General features: G+C 45.5%; 1 protein-coding gene across 2 annotated transcripts in view; it reads right to left on the bottom strand.

Annotated features, from left to right (window-relative positions):
- The window catches only part of THSD4 (thrombospondin type 1 domain containing 4), a 680,148-nt gene that overhangs the window by 580,869 nt on the left and 77,799 nt on the right, over positions 1-21,480 (bottom strand). For both annotated transcript variants that reach the window (XM_075897742.1, XM_075897743.1), the window contains exon 4: positions 19,273-19,703. In XM_075897742.1, the coding sequence (XP_075753857.1) occupies positions 19,273-19,703 (431 nt within the window). The remainder of the gene's footprint in view (positions 1-19,272; positions 19,704-21,480) is intronic.

Genomic DNA, 21,480 nt, shown 5'->3' with positions numbered 1-21,480 from the left:
AAAGACCACCATATATCACCTCGCAGTTCTATATACCACAGCACTGTGTGGCTTTGCATTCCACGCCTTTCACCAGCTTTAAATCAATCAGGAAGAAATCGTTTAAACATGAATGAAAGAAAGGAGAACTTTGACCCTGGGTTTGTGTTGTAAAAATATGAACATATCTGCATATTAACCTGGAAAATAGCTCAAAGTGATAAACAGCCACCTTTGACAAATCTTTGATCACATTAATCTATAACCCTTGGGGACACACTAGCCCATCTTCCTTTGATTAACCACACTTTTCTGGCCTCCTATAAAACTGTTTGCACTGCTATTAGTCTCATGCAGACATTTGAATAATTATTTATTTCATTACTGAAGCAAAATTGAAGTTATACAGCTAGCAAAACAGCTTGGTTAACAATTTTAAACCCAAGTGCCTAAAGCCAAGTTCCTCCATCCATATAAAAAAGGAATGACTTTCAAAGGTAATGAGCATTGGCAGCTTTCATTGACTTAATTATGGTTTGTGACGTTTAGCACCCTTTAAAAAACAAAAACAAAGGTCACAATTTTTACATGCCTAAAAATGGACTTGGGAGCTTGACTTTAAGCATCTTGGTTTTAAAATGTTGCTCTTAAACATTCGCTGTACCTTGACTTGAATATTTGAATACGCAGAGTACCTAAAAAACACAGAGCAACACAATGTAGCTGCAAAATGCACAGTATGTTGAACACAAACAATGTAATTTACCTCTAAGTATTATAATGTTTCATTTTTGGTTACTTTCATATTATTTTATTAGGTAATTGATACTCTGCAGTATTACGGTCCAACAAATCCATACAAAATTGCAATATTGTATTTTGAAAGTGCACTGGGAAGAGTAGTTATAGAGGTTGCATACATATCTAGCACGTCAAGATATATATGAGCACAGCATAGGTTAATAGCATAAATGAAATATACCATGCTCCTCAAGGACAAAGTGTCCACTGATCTGAACATTAACAGAAGCATTAATATAGATACAATATTGCTTCAGGTTTAATACAGAGTTCTCCTTTTAATTTTTAAGTATAATCTGAGAAAATGAAAAACGAATAAAATTTAAAAAGACACTCTGCAGCCCATGTTAACCTCCCATCACGGGCCATAAGGTAAAGAACTGCACTAGAGTTATTCTGCTTTTCTGATAACTCTAAGAGCTAAGTTAGGCATCAGAATTTAAACCACAATCCAGATCTAAATTTCACAGCTGGTCCCTAATTCTGTAATAGGTTGAATAAAATCTCAGATCCCACCATCCTGTGAGTTTCTGTTTTCAAAATCTGTCTTACAATTTTGCAGCTCAGGTCCTTATCTGACGTTTGTATCAAAGGTATAGCCACATAATAGAAAACAATGGGGGAGGAGAGGGAGGAGGGAAGCAGAAGTTTAATGCATGTGGCCTGTAGCTGTATATAGGGTTTATACACAAGATATTCAAATTATGATAGGAGACATGTTTGGCTTATGCCTTCCCAGTCTTGGTGCCTATCATTTAAGTCAGTGGTGTGCAACCCATGGGTTGCAACACCCAAGGGGATCATGGCTGTCTTCCTGGGGGGGTTACCATACCAGTGGGCATAAGCCCCAGCTGCCCAGATCTAAGCACCATGTTGCGGGGCCGCCAACAGCCAGGCCCAGTCCCCGGTGGCCAGATTTAAGTGCCACGCTGTACTGCTCAAATTACCTTGGGGGTTACAAGTACAATAAAATATGGAGGTTGTGGTTGAAAAAAGGTTGCACACAACTGATTTAAGTCATTCCGTAAAGTATTCCAAGGTGCTTTACAATTAGTGCCATGTTAAGGTTTTATATATACATATTTTATAGCACTGTACAAAATCTGCTTACAGTAACTTAACAAAACCCAATATAATTAGGCAAAAACAATTTTGAGACCCAGAATATATCCTGTGGATTAACAGCCAGACAGGGTAGCATAGCACCAAGTCAACCTGAGGCCAAAATAACCTCATTTAGCTATTCATTTCCCAGGAAATACCTTGAACTGAGGTCTTTATTGTTATTAGAAATTGTTCAGAATTTCATTCAGAAGGAAAAATAAACAAATATTTTCCCCATAGTGCTATCCTGTCTTCTGAGTGTGTTGGCAATGATTTCCCTGAAGAATGTAGAGGCTGTTACTCTGAATACTTTTAAAGAACTTACATCACGTAAAGCAGCAATCCTGTTTTGTTTTTAATTCAGTTTTCATAAGCAGTACTTATGTGGCTTACAATACACTAAATAATTATAGAAATAGTTAGAAATAGAACAATAATTCTAGCCCCCGAGAAGTATTTGAATTGTGTGTCTAATTCAGAAATTTAAGCAATTTGAGAACATAGTTTCTATTGTTTCAAACTGAGGAGATGAGGTATGTGTTCACTTCCACAAACCAGGACTGAGAAGAGCAGGTTAAGATAAGTCATCAGAAGATGCAGTTTGAGGTATAAATTGGTTAATGGCATAACAGCTGTATTGTCCCTACTGAGGTTAAGTTTAGATGCGCCAACAACTGTAGCCAGACAGAAACCCGCTCCTCCTCGCCTCCTCCCTCCGAAATCCTTGGGAGGGAGAATCCGTGGGAACGAAACTCTGTCTTCAAGGCTCCAGGGCCTCCAGAGGTGCTGGAATAACTATGGCCCTGGATACTAGATAGAAACCAGATAACAGCGGCAGTTGGGTCAGCAGACGATCGGGGCCTGGGGCTGCCCTTGGCTCGTACCAGTAATTGATACGCCTACACACACCGTCCCAGAAGAGAAATCTACCGCCCCACCAGGAAAAGAATGTCCGACCCTAATGATTTAGTTACCTCTACCTTACAGGTGCAAATTAAGCTTTGCCCATTCCCAGGGGGAGTTGCCATCACAAAGACATTCCAACTTAATTGGCATTTTATGACAAGAGAAGCGTCTACGTGACCACAGGGGTATAAAGTGGGTTCCTATGCCCCACTCTAATTGGAGATCCAACCATATACCTGCTGGTCAGGCAGTCCTGGACCCCTGAGACTTTAGGGACGCCTTCGTCTCGTACCGACTGCTTCCCATTGGGATTGAGAGAAACACTGGCTTTGCCAGAGTAATGATCACAGAGGTGAGAATATACCTGCTAAGTGTTTGTTTTGCACGCATTCAATAAGAGCTCAGAGAACCAAATGGTGTTATGGTACCTTTTAAATGACTTTTATTGTATTTCTGTCTTGTCTTTGTTATGTGTAACACAGAAGTAACATTTAATAGCTAAGCTTGCCTTGTAACAATAAAGTAGTAACTGTTTAGGTTTCAACCTGATTCCTCCTGTTGCTGTAACAGAACCGAACACAAACAAAAGAACCATAGCCAGTTTGGCTATCTTTCCATGGTCAGGGGTAGACGCAGTAAGAGCTGAGCGCTGAGTCATGCCGCCTCCACAGGGCAGACTCTTGGGGCATCCATCGGCCGTTAGGGTCGCCCGCTGTGAAGGGACTCTGTCCTAGAAGTTAAAGACTCGGGTGTGATAGGGCTCACAAACCACTCATTACCCAGGCCACAGGCTAACAAGTGACCTACATTTCCCAGACCAAATATGCTGTCATATGAGACAACAGAGGTAACTTCAGAAAGGAAAAGCCACTTTTGAGAGACTGTACTCTCTTCCCTTCCCTTCTGCACAGTGCTAGAACTGCCCAACCCCTCCCACTAATCCCAGGCAGAACCTACGTGGTACAAAAAAGCACTGCAGACTTCATTTCAACTGCTGGCACCAGAAGAAAGGAAATGGAGCTGTAGCAATGTGAGAGGCTGATAATTTTTGGATTCTTTCCTCAGTACAAAGCCTCCCTCACACCCTCTTTCCACATACAAAAATGCCTTGAGGAAACCCTTCCCCCACTAATGTGTTTCCAAAACTATAGCGAGACAGATTTTTCATTGTGCAGGGAGATGTAATTTCTTTCAACTTGCACTATTTATCTAAGTCTATGTTACCCACCCACCTCATTAATATCTCATAAATCTCACCAACCTTTGCAATTTTCCCTTCTTTCAATAAAAATACACATAGCATGCACAGAGCTTAGTTCAGCCCAGAGTCCACATCAGGTTCTGCCAATATTGATGTCGCCACAGAGCTCCACAGTAAAAATTCCACTAGCAGAGGAGATGAGGTAGCGGTAACAGAAAGAAGTTGCAATGGTCCCTCCACCGCATGTGGGTGTGTAGGTAGTAGGGATGTTAAATTTCGATTAATTGACTAACTGAATAGTCGATGCAATTAGTTGATAGGGGCACCTCTCCCTTTAAAGTATAGCAAGAGCCTCAAAGATGAAAACGCTGCAGGGAGCACAAGTCCAGTGGGGCAGTCCCCCACTAACCTCGGGATCCCTGTAGTGCTTCAAAGCAGCAACGCCACATGGAGCCAGGGATCAGCTGGGGCTCCACGCAGGCTCCACGCTGTCTCTTTGAAATGCTGCATGCGGCCTAGGGATTCCCCCACTGACTCCAGGCTCCATGCAGTGCTGCTACTTTGCAATGCCACGTGCAGCCTGGGGACTCCCTTGCTGGCACTGCCACTCTGAAGTTTGTTGTAGTGGGGTGTGCTGTACACTCTTGTGGCCCTGGGTCCACTCTGGTTTGTCATTCACTGGTTGCTGTGTTGTGCTGTGGGTGATCCTACTGCCCTATACTACTTTGCAGAGACTGTGTCTATGTACACTGCCCAGTGGGGGGGAGGGTCCCTGAGGGCAGGCACATAGGCCATAGCCTAGCAACTTCTCATCTGGCCAGGGGAAGGAGTGTGAGTGATTGGTGGCTGGGGAGAAGGGGGGGTCATGGGGAAGATGAAGAAAGCAGACCTAGAACAGGATAAGAGGTTCAGACCTAGAATAGGATAAGAACCCCTTCCCCCCAACCAAGGGAACTAAGGCTGTCTGCCCATCCTCCTATGTCTACATCAACCTTGTGCTGTGCTGTATTTCTGAGAAGCAATAAAACCTTCTATTCTACTGCCTGGCTGAGAGTCACATCTGGCTGCAGATGAGGGTACAGGGTCGGTGGCCCCCGATGTGCCATCACAGAAGCATCCTCTTCTCTTTCCCCCCCTCCAATAGAGACAGCAAGAGGCGGGCAAACAACTAGTCGACTACTCTGTTGACTATTCAATAAGCAACTGCATTTGCTTATCAGATAGTCAACAATTCGACTAGTCGTTCACATCCCTAGTAGGTAGGGCAAGCATTGCAGCACAACTACTGGGCGCCACTAAGGGATATACTGAGGCTATGTCTAGACTACACAGTTTTTTTGAAAAAACTTCACCTGCATCTAGACTGCTCTTGTATTCTTTCGAAATCGAATCTAAAGAATGTGGCAATTTTTTCGACAGCGGTAAACCTCATTTTATGAGGAAGAATGCCATTTTTTGAAAGAGCTCTTTCAAAAAGGCGTTCTTGAACACAAACAGGGCTTTTTCGAAAGCGAGTGTCCAGATTACCTGGGTGCTCTCTTTCGAAAAAGAGGATCACTTTTTTGAAAGTCTTGTGGCTGTCTAGATGATCTCTTTTGAAAGCTGCTTGTAGTCTAGATGTACCCAAACTCAGCACAGTTTCTTAGCAGGCTCAGTTTAACACTTCCCTCCCCTCCGCCTCCAACAGAGAGCAAGCAATGGTAACTTCACCTTCTCCAGTCAGGAAGAATCCCTAGTCCTTTTTGGTGCCAGAGATAATTTACACCTTCTTCCCATATCCACGTCAATGGAACAAACCATGTTCTTTAACGTTTATCATGTTAGTAGCTGCTAAGATCTGAACTGCTTTTTTAGGCCCTGAGCCTTCAAATTAAAATAGCGAGCAGGCTCCTCCTGCACTTCAAGTCCATTGGAAGCCCAGCTGTTAATTTATGTGCTGCCAAGTGCAGGATTGAGGCCTCAACTCTCTCCATTTCTGCAATTTTATTGGTGAGAAATGAAGAATTCTCAGAGCTTTAATGCCAGCCCGTGAAAGCTATTTCTACTGCAAAGGTGTTTTCTGTTTTAAATGCTCTGCCTTCCTGCACGCTCCAACCTCATTTTAATGAGGCCACTTCTTTGTTAGATGCTAATACTTTGATTTTCATACTGCCTATTTTACATTGGTTTGTTCCTATCATTTTGCTCCAAGTACCTCAGATGGTAGGGATGATGCTTTAAGACATTATATAAAATTATCATATTGTTAAACAACCATAATGGCCCTTAGCTCTCCAAACAAGGGAGTATGCTCCCCACGTTACAGTCAGGAAACAAGGGATCTGCAGCTTTTTAAACTCCTATCCTTCCCTTCAATTTACAGAATCTATGGCTTTCAGATACTTGCACTAGGAAGAACTTCTAGTTATAATGTTGCAACAGAGAAACAACTGTTAATGATAAAACGTATTATTTGCAGTCTGCTAACACTGTCAGGGTGTGTCTACACAGCAAAGTTATTCCGAAATAAAAGTGCAGTATAGACGCAGCCTGTGTGATAGATGCTGTCCAAACAAACTAAAAGGCAGCCCCCTCCAAATTTTTTTCACCTATTGCTATAAATGCACAAAAGACACATTCGGTTTGGGACATTTTTGTAGTGTAACTCAAAGATAGCCTTGATTTTAAAATGGACTTTGGCATGCCCATTAATCACCAATAAAATCTGAGCCCTTTGGAATTAAAACAAATTAGAATGGCCAAGACTGAGGTTTAAAAATTGGCCACTGCATATGAAAAGTATTTTTTTCCAATCAGTTTCACAAGAATTTGTATTTCATGCCAAATAATGTAATTGTATTCAAGTAGGAACAGATTGTAAGCAACTTTAGTTTGCTTTTTTAAACTGTATATTATTAATTTGCGCTTATCAATTTTCTGATAATCCGTACCACAATTCCTTAAACGAGATACAAGGTCCAGCCCTTATTCACATGGGTTCCGATTCAGGAAAGCTTCTGTTTTAGGTCAATACTTATGCACACTAAAAAGACTCCGAGCAGTAGCCATGTTAGTCTGTAACTTTAAAAACAAGGAGCAGTCCTGTGGCACGTTAGAGACAAACAAATATACTATATTATGAGCTTTTAGATGAATGGGTTTCGCCCAGGAAAGCTCACAATAGAATATATTTATTAGTATTTAAGGGTATGTCTAGATTACCTGCCTCTGCCAACAGAGGCATGTAAAATAGGCTACCTGACATAGTCAATGAAGCCGGGATTTAAATATCTCTGGCTTTATTAAAATAAAAATGGCCACCACACTGTGCCGGCTCAGCTGATCATCGGCACAGTGTGCGAGTCAAGACGCGGATCGGTCGACAAGGGAAGCCTTTGTCGACCGCTCCTGTAAACCTCGTTTCACGAGGCATAAGATAAACTGAGCCGGCACAGCGTGGCAGCCATTTTTATGTTAATGAAGCTGGGGATATTTCAATCCCGGCTTCATTGACTATGTTGGGTAGCCTATTTTACATGCCTCTGTCGGCAGAGGAAGGTAATCTAGACATACCCTAAGGTGCCACAGGGCTACTTAACCATGCATTTAACTAAGTCCTTTCCTGTATTGGGGCTGTGGTATATCACTGAATCATGCAACTAGTCCCACTGGGTACTGGAAAAAGTATGAATAAGAATGGTACAGTATGCAAAACAGCATTAAAGAAGAAGACAAAGACATGCCAATAACATAGCAATATTATCTATTGATGCCTATGGGATCCATACAGAGTCTGCATTAGGGAAATAAGAGGACTTCAAGATCATGTGGTAAACTCTAATTCAAAAACATTCTCCTAAAGGATTATTGATGGGGAGAAAGGAAAGGAAAGAATAAAATCCCATATGAATTCCCCACCACAAAATACAGGAAGATAAAGTAAGTCAGCAGGACTAGATTAGGGAGATGCTTAACTGCTTTACTCCACATCGTGAAGAAAATGTGTTTATTATTACATCAACAACTTCCTCAACAGTCACAATATCCAGTATTTTTCAAAGCCATTTCTGAAAGAGAATCTGCATCTTTCCATTTCAAAACAGGATTATTTTCTAGTGACCATCAGTGCTGCCAAAAGCAACTTCTTAAAAACTCACTTATTTGCAGCCTCAAGATTATTTTTAGGGAAAGTTAAAGAAAAAAGTGTCAGCAATTAGGTTTTTGGTGACACTAATTTTTATGAAAAGTGTCTGCTTTTCACAGAAAATTTTCCACTTTACATCAAATAGCCTAGCACCACAGAACAAACAAAAAATTAGTCAGAAATGCCTCTATGGTTCCACCTGAGACTTATAGTTCCATAACACTGAGTACTGGATGCCTCATGCCCTCATCCTTCTCCTTGGGTTGGGCTACACACCTAGACCACATCTCCTACAGCAAAAGAGGAGACAGTCATGCATCATGGAAGAGAGCCTGGCCTATAGAGAAGAGTAGGGGCAAGTCCCTCCTTCTCCCAAACTGCAACTCACTTGAGGCACCACAATGGCACATCCACATAAAAATTTTCAGCGGTCAGCTGAAAGTTTTTCATTTTCTATTTTTTAAGCAAAAAGTTCAATCTTTCTGTGGAATAAAACCCTATTCCAATAGTATTTAAGTTTGTGCTAGACAATTTACTTACTCCCCACTTCAGATTTAATGCTGAACACATCCACTATACACATTTCACCTATTATGGCAGTAGTCTTTCTTCAATTTCACTACTTACAAATACATAACACACCTAGAACATCAGAGAAGGATGAGGTGATTCTGATTGCTTGCAATTCTATGTCCCCTTTAGAGATGAATTAGAAGCACTAATGTTTGGTCAAAAATCTTCTTTCATAAACATTTAAAAATATATATGGGATTTAAAATTCAAAACAACTTTGTCAGTGCTTTGTAGGTATGCAAAATTTATGTGAGCAACCATTGACACCCCTTGAAACATGCACATGTACATGCAAAGTGTCCCTCCAGCTATGTGATTTCCTTATGTATATAAAGGTTAAACGTACACTAAGAGCTGGAGATGGAAACATGTTTGCATTTGCAGAATACAGTTCTAACTACTATTAAACTCTGGAAGGCCTATGGGGGCATTTATTTGAAAAAAAAAGAATAGCAAAAGTATGTCCTGAGTTTTGCTCAAGGAACTGAACAGTTTACATCCTCTCGATGTTATGCCCTTCAGCTCTTTTACAGTGGCTTTCCCAGTTCCAATTCAGACACATTTATATTAGATAGGGTGCACGGAGGTCAAATCAAAGGTGCTTTTGATCAACCAGTCATTGTTTTTTTCCTATGGGAAAATTTCAAAAGAATTCAAACTGGGTTGTTTGGACATGTCTCTCATATTCTATTTCAACTTCCTTAGTTTCATTCCAGATTTGTCATTTTAATTTCATTGTTGATATCAATTTTAGCATTGCATGATATTTATAATATATTTTATATTAGATAATATTTAGACATCATCAAAATGAAAAGTTTGGAAAAGGGAGTTGCAGTTTTTCAAAAACAAAATAGTCTTGAATCTTCATTCCACGATACATTTTAACTTTTCATCCCAATTTGAAATTCCATTTGCTAACGAACTGTAATCAAGACAGTGTTTAACTGAAAAGGCCCTTCTAAGGTCTCCAAAGGAACAGAGTAAACATCAGGACAATAAATGGAAATGAGGTCCCATGCGCTGACTGGGGAACTATCTTGGCACCCTGTCACCCAATTCCTCTCCATTTCACATTAAGCATACTATGATTGCAACACAGAGAGTTATTACAGGAGGCCAATAAATGAAGTGGAGATCCTGCTCAGGGGCTAATGTTGTGAAACTAGCACTATATAAACATACAAGAAGTGCAGGGACAGGATGGAGAGAGTAAGGAGGGCAGAGGTAGGCAGGACTGACTGCTGCTATTACTGAAGGATTTCCCAGAAGGCAAGCTGGCTATGGATTGTAAATATAGTCATAAAATACAGTGGTGATTAAAAGAGTTGGAGTGACTGTGGTCAATTACTGAGGCATGAAAATACTTTCAGGAGACAACCCAGGACAGATCCTAATTCAGAAAAGCATTTAATGAGCTTACGTACTTTCCTGAACAGCAGAATTGGGGGCTAAATGACTACTGCATAATTAGGATAGCAAAAAAATAATTTATGCTTAATGGGCACAACTTCACGCAGCATCAAATCATTAAGTAGCACTTGACCTGGCATGAGACAGGTATGAAATTCTACCATCCAGATATAAAATGCACAAGTTGTCAAAGATTAAGAAGAAAGTTCTACTGCTGTGGGTATCATTTTCATTCAGAGTGCACTGTTACTTTTTTTAAAATTCAGACTCCTTCTCCCTCTTCTCTTGATTGGCATAAGCTACATAGTTCTGCCTCAACTAAGAAGGCGGCATACCCACAAAGAAAGCATCCATAATGTGAAGAGAGACCATCCAATGCTACTAGCACTGATGCAAGACTGAAATGGTTGTTTGGAAGAGGGAGGGGCTTCATCTTGGCTTCTCTTTCCTGCAGCTATGCACAGGCCACAAATGCAGAGAGGGGGAAAGACTTCTCTTGCTGTAGAAGAGATGCAGCGGTGGCTGCTGAGCACCCTCGTACAGGCATTATGCTTTCCATTTGTCTTCACATGCACAATTTCTCTAGGTATTCCTGCTGGATTAGTACTTCTCTCTTCCCATGTTAATACCATATGAACAGAGCAACAACAGAACAATAAGATCCAAGCTGATTTATTCTCCTCTTCCAAAATGAAACCGTTAACATTTTAAAATAGGTCAAAATTTGAGCTTATGTTGCCACTCCCTTGCCCTGCCTTTTAAATTGTCTAATTCTACCTGATCAACTGATTCTTGCAATTCATAGTTGAGTGTCTCTACATTCTCAGTTGCATTAATACACAATTCACAATTTCTGATTCCTCTACTTTCCTGGTCAACTGCCTGAGAACTTTTCCACTTGTTTCCAAAAGGTACAAACGTAGTTTGCTTCTTTGAAGAACTTCCATTGCTTGTGGAATATATTTGACTTGGAAATAGTCCCATTTCATCTTACTATGCACTCAGATGATAGCTCTTCTCAATCACAAATTTTAAATAGCTGTTTTATAGAAGTCTACTAAAATGTGGATAATTTATGAATCTGAAACAGTAATTATAAATATTCCAAAAACTTTCCACTAATTCTTACATTATTAAAATAGTCTTTTTTGAATGACTTTGGACAGTTCTTTGCCTCCCTATTTTATGGGCTATTGAACAACATTTTACAGCATATAAGTCATATGTAAAGCTCATTAATATTTGGAATTTATTTTCTACCCACAATGTACAGCACACTCCCTCATAACAAACGTTTGACCTCTGGAATTTCCAAAATTAAGAAAACATATTAGACCTGCCATACTAATTCATTTCATTTTCAACTCAAATTTTTTCCCAGTGTTTTGCTGGTGACTGTAAAGACATCTCAAAATGACACAATACAATAGGCTTTAAAGCCACAAGGACCCATTTTATACAAGGAGGAAATAATCTACCTATATATTTTAGAAAAACGCATCTCTCTGTCTGCGAGTCTGTTTGCTCATTAACTCCTCCTAACTGGTAAGAGCTAGGACCACCAAATTTGGTATTGCAGCTTCCTTTTATCTTAACTTAAAGCAAGGTCAGGGTTTGGTAGTGCCAGGAAAATGGAAAGTGCCAGGAATGGGACTGTTTTCCATAACATGGAAAGGGAGGGGGGACTGCGTGATGTGATACTGAGAGTCGCCTCTGAGGGCAGTGAACACAGGGGAGAGCTATACTTCAGAATGACCACTGGAAGCATCTGCACTACCGGGAGAATGACCAGCAGAGCTGGCCATCTTGGCTGCCACCAGACTACGTAAGTACTCCCCTTGTCCCAAACTTTTTCCCATATGGCTCTTGGTGGCAGCATTGGGGGGAAGGCCCCTGCCAGCCAGGAGGCGCTGCTGAGAGGAGACAGAAGACCCTGCCGGTGGGGAAGAGTGGGCTGAGGGAGGAGAGAAGGCCCCTGCTGGCAGAACGGAATGAGGAGGGGGGGAAGAGAAGGCCCTGCTGGCCACAGGGGAGGGAAAGAGAAAGTCCTACCGGATGGGCTCTCAGCTCCTCCTTACCTCCCCAACCCTCACTCTCGCATCCCCCACATCTCCAGCCCCTTGTCTGAGCCCCTCCTCAACTCCCCACCCTGAATCCTGCAACCTCCATGCCCCCAGTCTCCTGCCTCCCCACCTCCCCCCACATCTCCAAGGCCCTGCCCTGTCTCCTGCATTCCCCACACTGCCAGACTCCTGGCCTGAAGGACCCAGGCAATGCAGGGCACGTCTTCTAGGTTATAACTTAAGTAAGATTTGAACACCTCCATATCAATTAATCTCTTTTCAAGATTTCATCCTTGGAAAAAACTGCTGTACCATCTGTACACAAAACCCCCAACATAAACTTAAAGGAATTCCATCATACAGGAAAGCAGAGCTGAATTAGGCTTTATCCCCACCCATATTATGAGGCTGCTGTGTACAATGTTCAGTACACAGTTCTTCCCATCCTCCTCTCCTATATGTCTCCTTTTCCAACTGCAGTGGCTACCTTAAACTGAGCAATCACCAATGGCCCACCAGGAGCTGCTATCGCAGAGTGGTGAGGAACCCCAGACCAATCCATCAGACCAGAGGCGTAGCGAGGGTGTTATGAGCCCGGGGGTAAGGAAAAAATTTGCGCCCTGCCCTCCCCCCCGCCGCCATGTGGCTCGACCCCAAACCTGGTGCACAGTCGAGGTGAACGTGTACCACATCTTCCCCCACCCCCTACAGTTTGGGGCCAGGCTCCCGCATGCACTAAACCGCAAGTGGAGATGGAGGAGGGTAGGGCTTGGAGCAGAGACAGGGAGGAGGCTCCAGCTGCCGGTGGCATGTGGAGTAAGAGCACATGAGCTGAGGGATGACGGGGGAGCAGAATGGGATTAAATTGGCACCTCCCTAGCATGGTGCCCAGGGGCAACTGACCCTTCCGGCCCCCTCGCTATGCTACTGCCTCCCCTGCTGCAGATCTATCATCTTATGCATGTGCAAGATCTGTGAGAGCCGTCCCATGAATCTGAAGTTAGTATCTGTGGCACCTGCTTCTGGGTGGTGTCTCAATGCTGCCACATTCACCTCCAAAGAGGGGGCTTCCCATAGCCAGCCCTTGCTGCTGACTCCCCAAGGCATCCACAGGTCCAGTCTCCTTTCAGTGGGCCCACATCCCAGGGCTCATTGATCTTGGATCTGGCTTCCATCACCTCTCCAACCTTTGCAACTGCCCAGAGGTGCTCGCCTTCCGCCTTATCCATTCCCACCTCATTCACTCCACAGGGACAGTCTGTCTCACTTGTCCTAGGGCAGTGGTTCCCAACCTTTTGGGGCTGCCGGGCGCCTGGGGGCGGGGCCGCTCACGCACTGCGCGTACGGGTCAGGGCCACTCACAGGCCACGTGACTGGGGGCGGGGCCAAGCATGCGCCACACGCCCGAGGCCGGCAGCAGCATGTGCCGCGATCCCGGGCTGGGCTGCCCAGATTCCGCGCGGCCGGGGCGGCACACCTGGGGGCGGGGCCAGGGCCGGCCATGCGCCCGAGGCTGGCACCTGCCGCACGCCCAAGGGCGGGGCCAGCCCAGGTTGCTCCACGGGCGCACGTAAAGGGCCCAGCGGGTGCCATGGCGCCCGCGGGCACCGGGTTGGGGACCACGGTCCTAGGGACTATTCTACCAAGACGTAATACAAAGTTTCCATGTAAAAGGACTCAATACAAAGCTAAAAACTTCAATGAGAGAATGATTAATACAGAGATGTGTCTACATCTGCTGCAGGGAGACACCTCTGCCTGCCTCCACCCTTCTCCCCCCAGAATCTACAGCTCCATTGCAAAGTGCAGGAGGGGAAGGAAAGAGGCTGAGGCCCATCCAATGGGACTGAAGCAGTCATGAGCAAGCCATGTCCAGGAGCCATTCTCCTGTCCATTGCTGGTGCTGTATTGCTTCAGGCATGTTTAAATGCAGTCACCTCTAGGATGGGCTGGACAGCTGTTTAACACCTACACAAGGTTTCAGGCAGGGGGCAGTGTGGGTGCCTTCCTGCAGAGCCCCCATCAGAACCACTGTGCCCTCCTGGCTTAGGAAAAGAATAAACAGGAGGATTGGAAATTAACCCACCCAGTCTCACATCTCCTAGGCAGTATCGTGTCCAGGTCTGGGCACCACATTTCAGGAAACATGGAGAAACTGGAGAAAGTCCAGAGAAGATCAACATAAATGATGAAAGGTCTAGAGAACATGAGCTAGGAGGCAAGGCTGAAGGAATTGGCCTTGTTTACCTTGGAAAAGAGAAGACTGAAAAGGGACATAAGAGCAGCTTTCAAGTACCTAAAAGAGTATCATAAGGAGGAGGAAGAAAAATTGTTCTGCTTGGCCTCTGAGGTTAGGATGAGAAGCAATGGGCTTAAATTACAGCAAGGGAGGTTTATGTTGGACATTAGGAAAAGCTTCCTGCCTGGCAGGGTGGTTAAACACTGGAATAAATTGCCTAGGGAGACTGCGGAATCTCCATCACTGGAGATATTTAAGAGCAGGTTAGACAGACACCTGTCAGGGATGAGCTAGGGCAACTCAACTTTGGAAGCCCCAGGGGCCACACTGATGCTTACAGAACATGCGGAGGGCCTCATCTTAAGTGTGGTTGCATATGCAAGCAAATATATACAAATAGCTTCTCTCACACTGACAGGCATGAATACAAAGATTAAGGCAAGACTACACAACACACAGGCCTCATTTACGTCAGCTCTGCTGATATTAATAAATTGCAACATTTACCCGATTTCTACCCATGTGACAGCACTTTTCATGAGCAATGACAGTCCAAGAATTTGACTACTAAAACGCATATCAACAGAAGATCATTACCCTGACTACTTTTTTGTTTTGGCTCCCACTTGCCGGCCACGTGTTTGATCCCCACATAAACCCAAACTGCACCGTGGGGCGCAAACAAACTGGCCATTGGCAGCATGCAGCCCATGGGCCATGTGTTGAGTAGCCCTGGGTGCTTGGTCCTGCTGTGAGGGCAGGAGACTGGACTTGATGACCTCTTGAGGTCCCTTCCAGCTCTAGTGTTCTGTGATTCTATACTGCCTGCATGGAGTTAGATGGGAGCTGGGGCCCCCTAGAAGGGACGGATCCCCAGAGCCCATCCATACCTCCGTGAGCTAGCCTGTGCCCCCTGCCCTGGGACTGAACCGGAGCCAGCACCCCCTACAGAGGCTCTGTAGCCTCCTGAGCACCAATGAGATTTTGATGCTAGGGCCCTCCCTCAAGTTGATCCCTGACCTGGGGGTCAGGTCAGGCCCTAGTTTCTCGCACACTGTGGGGTCCCAGGGGCCATGCCCTGTGGTGCCTCTAGGCCGATGTTGAGGTGCAAGGGGAGTGAATTGGCAAGGTCCGAAGCATTCCCTCCACACGCCTCAGCAAGTCAGAGGGTGAGGGGGGCTGAGCGGATGGGAGAAGCGGGCTCAGGATGGCTGCTGGGTATCAGACTCTGCCCTTCGCTGCCGTTAGTTGGGCTTCACTGTGGGCCGGCAGGCAGCTCCCAGGACTGTCTCCTTTGAGCAGGGGTGTCTTGATCACAGCATGAGCTAGACAGGGCATGATTGCTGAAGCCCCCCCACCCTGTGGTTGTTCCCCACATTAATCAGATTGCAGCGAGCCGGGTTATGCTGGTCTGTGCTGCAGTCACATCTTTGCTACCCATGTAGACAGCCCCTGAACCACTGGAAACTGAGCTTCTAGTCCAGCCTGGTGTGTTACCTCAGGCATGTCACAGTCCCCACTGAGTCTCAGTTTCCCCAGCTGTAAAATGGGAACAATGTTGGCCTCCTTGGGAAAGGCTTCTGAGTTTTACCAATGTGCAGAGCAAGGACTGGCAAGGACAAGTCTTGCCTTGGTCCCGCGGGGTTGATACCATTCCAATGGGCGGGTGGTGCCATCAATTGCTTGATAGCGCTTTGTGTCCGGATGAAATCAAGTGAGGCAGTCCAGTGACAGACGGGTGAGTGGCTCAACGTCAGTGGGTAGGGAACCGGGTGCCAAGCGGCAGGTCACTGGCAAATTCAGCATATGGGGAAGGGGGCTCCCCACGCCTCCGCTCTCAGCACTTGCGGGTGGAGTTCACAAATGACAAAGCTCTTCTCGCTTCCCCACCAGCCAAGCCGTCACTTTACTCTGGGTCTTCAACACTTGCTGTCCCTTGCCTTGGCTGCACACTGCTCCAGGGCGGACCCAGCTCTCCTAGCCCAGAATCACAGAAGTGCCCAAAACATGGGGTTGGAGGGCACAAGCACCCAGACCCGTGATCCCCCACTCTGCTTTTCTTGCCCCAAGACCCCCCCCACACATACTGTCCCACCCACCCCCCAAATGCTCCTGAGCTACCTCTTCCTCCCAAGATCCACCCCCTACTTGTACTCTCCCCCTGCCATTGCCTGCCCTTACGCACCTCTGGCCCCCCAACCCCTGCTCCATGCCCCTTGGCCCTGGCCTGCCCAAACAGGGGCTGCCGCTGGAGACTGGCAGGTTTTCTACCAGCTGATGCCAGAGCCAGGCACCCCCAGCACCTCCCACAACCAAATCCCCCTTCCTCAGAGACCGGCAACCCCAGAGTCCCCCCCCCCAACCAAATCCCCCTCCTTCAGAGACCGGCAACCCCAGAGTCCCCCCCAACCAAATCCCCCTCCTTCAGAGACCGGCAACCCCAGAGTCCCCCCCCCCAACCAAATCCCCCTCCTTCAGAGACTGGCAACCCCAGAGCCCCCCCCAACCAAATCTCCCTCCTTCTGAGACCGGCAACCCCAGAGCCCCCCCCCCCACCAAATCCCCGTCCTTCAGAGACTGGCAACCCCAGAGTCCCCCCCCCCCCAACCAAATCCCCCTCCTTCTGAGACCGGCAACCCCAGAGCCCCCCCCCCCCACCAAATCCCCCTCCTTCAGAGACTGGCAACCCCAGAGCCGCCACCAACCAAATCTCCCTCCTTCTGAGACCGGCAACCCCAGAGCCCCCCCCCCACCAAATCCCCGTCCTTCAGAGACTGGCAACCCCAGAGTCCCCCCCCCCACCAAATCCCCCTCCTTCAGAGACTGGCAACCCCAGAGCCCCCCCCAACCAAATCTCCCTCCTTCTGAGACCGGCAACCCCAGCCCCCCCCCCCCCCCCACCAAGTCCCCGTCCTTCAGAGACCGGCAACCCCAGAGTCCCCCCCCCAACCAAATCCCCCTCCTTCAGAGACTGGCAACCCCAGAGCCCCCCCCAACCAAATCTCCCTCCTTCTGAGACCGGCAACCCCAGAGTCCCCCCCCCAACCAAATCCCCCTCCTTCAGAGACTGGCAACCCCAGAGCCCCCCCCAACCAAATCTCCCTCCTTCTGAGACCGGCAACCCCAGAGTCCCCCCCCCCCAACCAAATCCCCCTCCTTCAGAGACTGGCAACCCCAGAGCCCCCCCCAACCAAATCTCCCTCCTTCTGAGACCGGCAACCCCAGAGGCCCCCCCCCCAACCAAATCCCCCTCCTTCAGAGACAAGCCCCTGAGCTGGGGGACGACAGCGTGTGAATGGCTTTGCATGACTGAGTTTGTGCCATTCATTCCACACGTGGAAATTAAAACTCAGGTGACTGGGAGCTGATTAATGTATATTTCATTTCTTTAATTTCTGTGGTTTTGGAGGAACAAGAATTAAGTGGCATTACCCATAACTCAAAAGGTTAGCATCTGAACCTAGTCTGGTTCCAAGTAAGCTTTGATGTTCACACCTTACTGACAAAATGGCAGAGAGGAAGAAGGGACAGGTAAGTTCTCACATTTGACTGGTGTTTGACTAGAGAGAGTTTACTACAAGCTATCTCATCAGCCCTTTTCCCCAAAAATGGAGTATAGCTGGGATTATCTCAGGGTAAGCACAGGGGTTCACAACCAGCCAGCCAATTAAAATTAAAGAGGGGAAAAAAGACCATCGAAAGGCAAACTTTAACTAGGCAGCACAGGATCACAGGCCTCCCAAGAAATGAGGCCTCAGACTGCAGGCACAGCACACAACCACAGGTTACTTGATGATAAGTGCATGAATTAATGACAAGCTGTCTTTTGGGAGTGACAGGAACTCTGAGTTAATATTTAATCACAGAAGAGTGGCAGTGTTCAAGATTGAATCATTAAAAATATACATTTATTTTATCAGATATTAAAATCAGGACTAGTCAAGGTAAACATTTTCATTTTCTTTTTAAAAGAAAGTTCATTTGCTTGAATAATTTTTCAATAATTGGTTGGTTCTCCTATAGAAAACGAGCAAAAGAGATCTAAGAAAGGGGAGGATGACAAAAGCAAAGTCCCTTTTGTCAAAAGACAGAAAATTTTGACCAGAATTCAAAATTTCATTAAAAAGCCATTTTTATCACAAGTAGTTATGAAGACAAAATTTCAAGCCATTTCTAATTAGCATGGGCTGATAAGATGGATATCTGAGTGGCATGACCCAGTTATCCTTTATTACGGTTACCATGAGGATGTCAAAGGGTAATGGATCATGGAGGGAAATTACTAGATAACATCATTTTAAGCAGAGATATTAAAACAGCTTACAGTTTCATTCTGCCTGCAGGTAAAGGAGCCAACAGACCCCTGGGGAAGATGGGGGGGACATGGCTCTGAGCTCCCAGAAGGGGGCCAGGCTGGAGGCAGCCAGTCCTCAGCACCCCCCAGAGCACACTGCACTGCATCCCCTCCCCTTCAGCCAGGCCTCAGAGCTGCCCAGTGTGTGTGCTCTACCTCACTCTTGCAGTGATTTAAAGGGGCCAGGGCTCCAACCGTCACTGTTCCCACTGGAGTGGCAGAGGCTGGGAGCCTTGGGTCCTTTTGAATCACCAGGCCTGGGGCAACAGCCTCCTTTGCACCCCTGGCTCCGGTGGTGATTTTGGATTTAGAACATAAACAACAGATATTAAAGTATAATCACATGCTATCACTTGAAGCAGCCTTCCAAAAACCAGTTTGTGACTACTACAGAACCAGGCTATTCTTTCCTGAGATTCTCCCATCTATTCATTTAAAATCTGGCACGAAGAGACATTCTTCAAACACACCACTCACACTAAGCTATGGAATCAATTACATTTGCAGGGACAGTACCTCCTCTCTGGCTTGTGTCGGTGCCTTTGAGAATGCCGGCTGCCTCTCATCATTCCTCTGTTCAGATGGCTGTCATTGCGGCCCGGCGATGGAGCCAAAGCCCAGAGACCTCTCTGAAGCCGCTCCTCATTTCTGTGAAGTGGCACGGACGTACGGATAGCAGAGATGACATGGCCAGAATAAGGAGTTAATGGATCTTCATCACGGCGGGAATGCTGGGGTGCGAGAGCTCTTTCCGAGGCTGGGTACTGTAGCCCTGGCCTAGGATAACTTCTGTCATGGTAATAGCTTGGGAGGCAGGGCCGGGTTTGCTCCATCACACCACCACTGCAACTTCGAGAGCAAGCAGACCAGGGGCCCCAACTGCCCCATACGCCTGGGATTCCTGCATTGCCGTCTTCAGAACTTTGTTCTTCTATCCTCTGGGGAACCTGAGGAGACATGTTGACAGAATTAGAGTAACCAGAAATTACACTCCAATGCAGAGGAAAACTCTATTGCCTGGTTTAAAGTCATTCATTCCACACGCGTGGAAATTAAAACCCAGCTGACTGGGAGCTGATTTATTTAGATTTATCCAGAGGCTATGTCAGACATTTGCTTCATTGTGCTACACAGGAAGTAGCATCCCTCCTAGAACCAACATCCCTTCAGAATGAAAGTTGTTTTTGGACTTTCTGGACAGGGCTGGATTTCCCTTTGGCCTCCATAGTGGAAAATGCTGCTCAGTACAAAGTTCAGAAGTGTGGAGATGGAAAACTCTTTTTTCCTACACCTCAACAGCAAAGTCAGCTGGGAGAGGAAATTAGATTTAAAAAATTTCAAATCATTTACCACGCAGTGATTGAAAGATACTACATAAAAGATCGGTGTTACTTTTTTTAGCTCTGTGACATACCAAGATGCCTCTGCTTATTTCTCCCCTGTCAATGACTGAACAATAGAGATTGAAAGTGGTAAACTGAGGGTGACAAGACATTTCAAACTGAACTTTTTATGGAAGCAGCAAAACCAAGGAGAACAAGAAAAATGCACTTTTAAAAAGTGCCTTGCATCCTCCCCTTTCTCTATTAATGCAACTTGCTATGGACTGATCTGTAAACTTACAACTTCAGAAGGAACTGGTTTATAAATCTACTTCTGCATTGTTCATGGGACGAGAAATAAGACGATACAGCTTCTTCTACATACTTTCCTCAGCTACACAGTGTACTCCCACTCACTTGTATGGTATGAGGAGGCGCTGCCAACCCGTGCCTGTTCCTCTCCATGTGGAGCATCTAGCAACGAGGATAGCCTGCACAGGGCAGTAATGGATTTCCCAATTCCTCTTTATATTGCAGGGCCATGACTAAGATTGTTTAGTACTATGTTAAGTGTTTCATATTTGCAATTCAAAAATTAAGGCATTTTCATTAGATTCAGCTCATCACAAGCTTGTTTTCTCTGAATGGATGAGCCTTTAGTCTTCGAATCAAGTTTCCAAGGCAAATGCTGGAGTCTTTCTTTTATGTAAATAATGAGAAGTCCTGTGGCACCTTATAGACTAACAGATTTATTGGAGCATGCATCTGATGAAGTGGGTCTTTGCCCACAAAAGCTTATGCTCCAATAAATCTGTTAGTCTATGAAGTGCCACAGGACTTCTTGTTGTTTATGCAGATTCAGACCAACATGGATACCCCTCTGATTTTTTTGCATAAATATCATGCAAGGTTTGCTAAAAGTTGCTCTTTCAGGTAATGTTCTGGTCAATACATTTGTTTACTAACGCATCCACTGAACTTGAATTACAAGTCCCACACACTGCAAAGAACATTTCACTTGGAACGTGAAAGATGGAATAGTCATGAATATTTTTTTATTCCATGTTCAAATATGCATCCATTCACAAGGATGAGCTTTTAAAAGCTAGACATATAGATCTCTCTTTCTCTATTTTACATTTTCTTTTCAAAAGGATGGTCTCCTTAGGACAATAGGCAATGGACTTAGAAAAAAAAAGCAATGGGTTTAAACTGAGGCAAGGGAGGTCTAGGTTGGACATTAGGAAAAACTCCCTAACTGTCAGGGGAACGAGGAGTACAGCTCGTTCGGATTAGAAGCCTAATCTGAACTAGCTACTCCGTGCCGCGTGTAGACGCGCGGCACGGGGTTCGAACTAGCTGGGATTTAAAAATGGCGGCGCCCAGCTTATGCAAATGAAGC

The sequence above is a fragment of the Pelodiscus sinensis genome, chromosome 14, assembly GCF_049634645.1.
Source record: "Pelodiscus sinensis isolate JC-2024 chromosome 14, ASM4963464v1, whole genome shotgun sequence".
In the NCBI taxonomy this organism is placed as follows: Eukaryota; Metazoa; Chordata; order Testudines; family Trionychidae; genus Pelodiscus; species Pelodiscus sinensis.
This window is presented reverse-complemented; position numbering and strand designations above follow the sequence as displayed.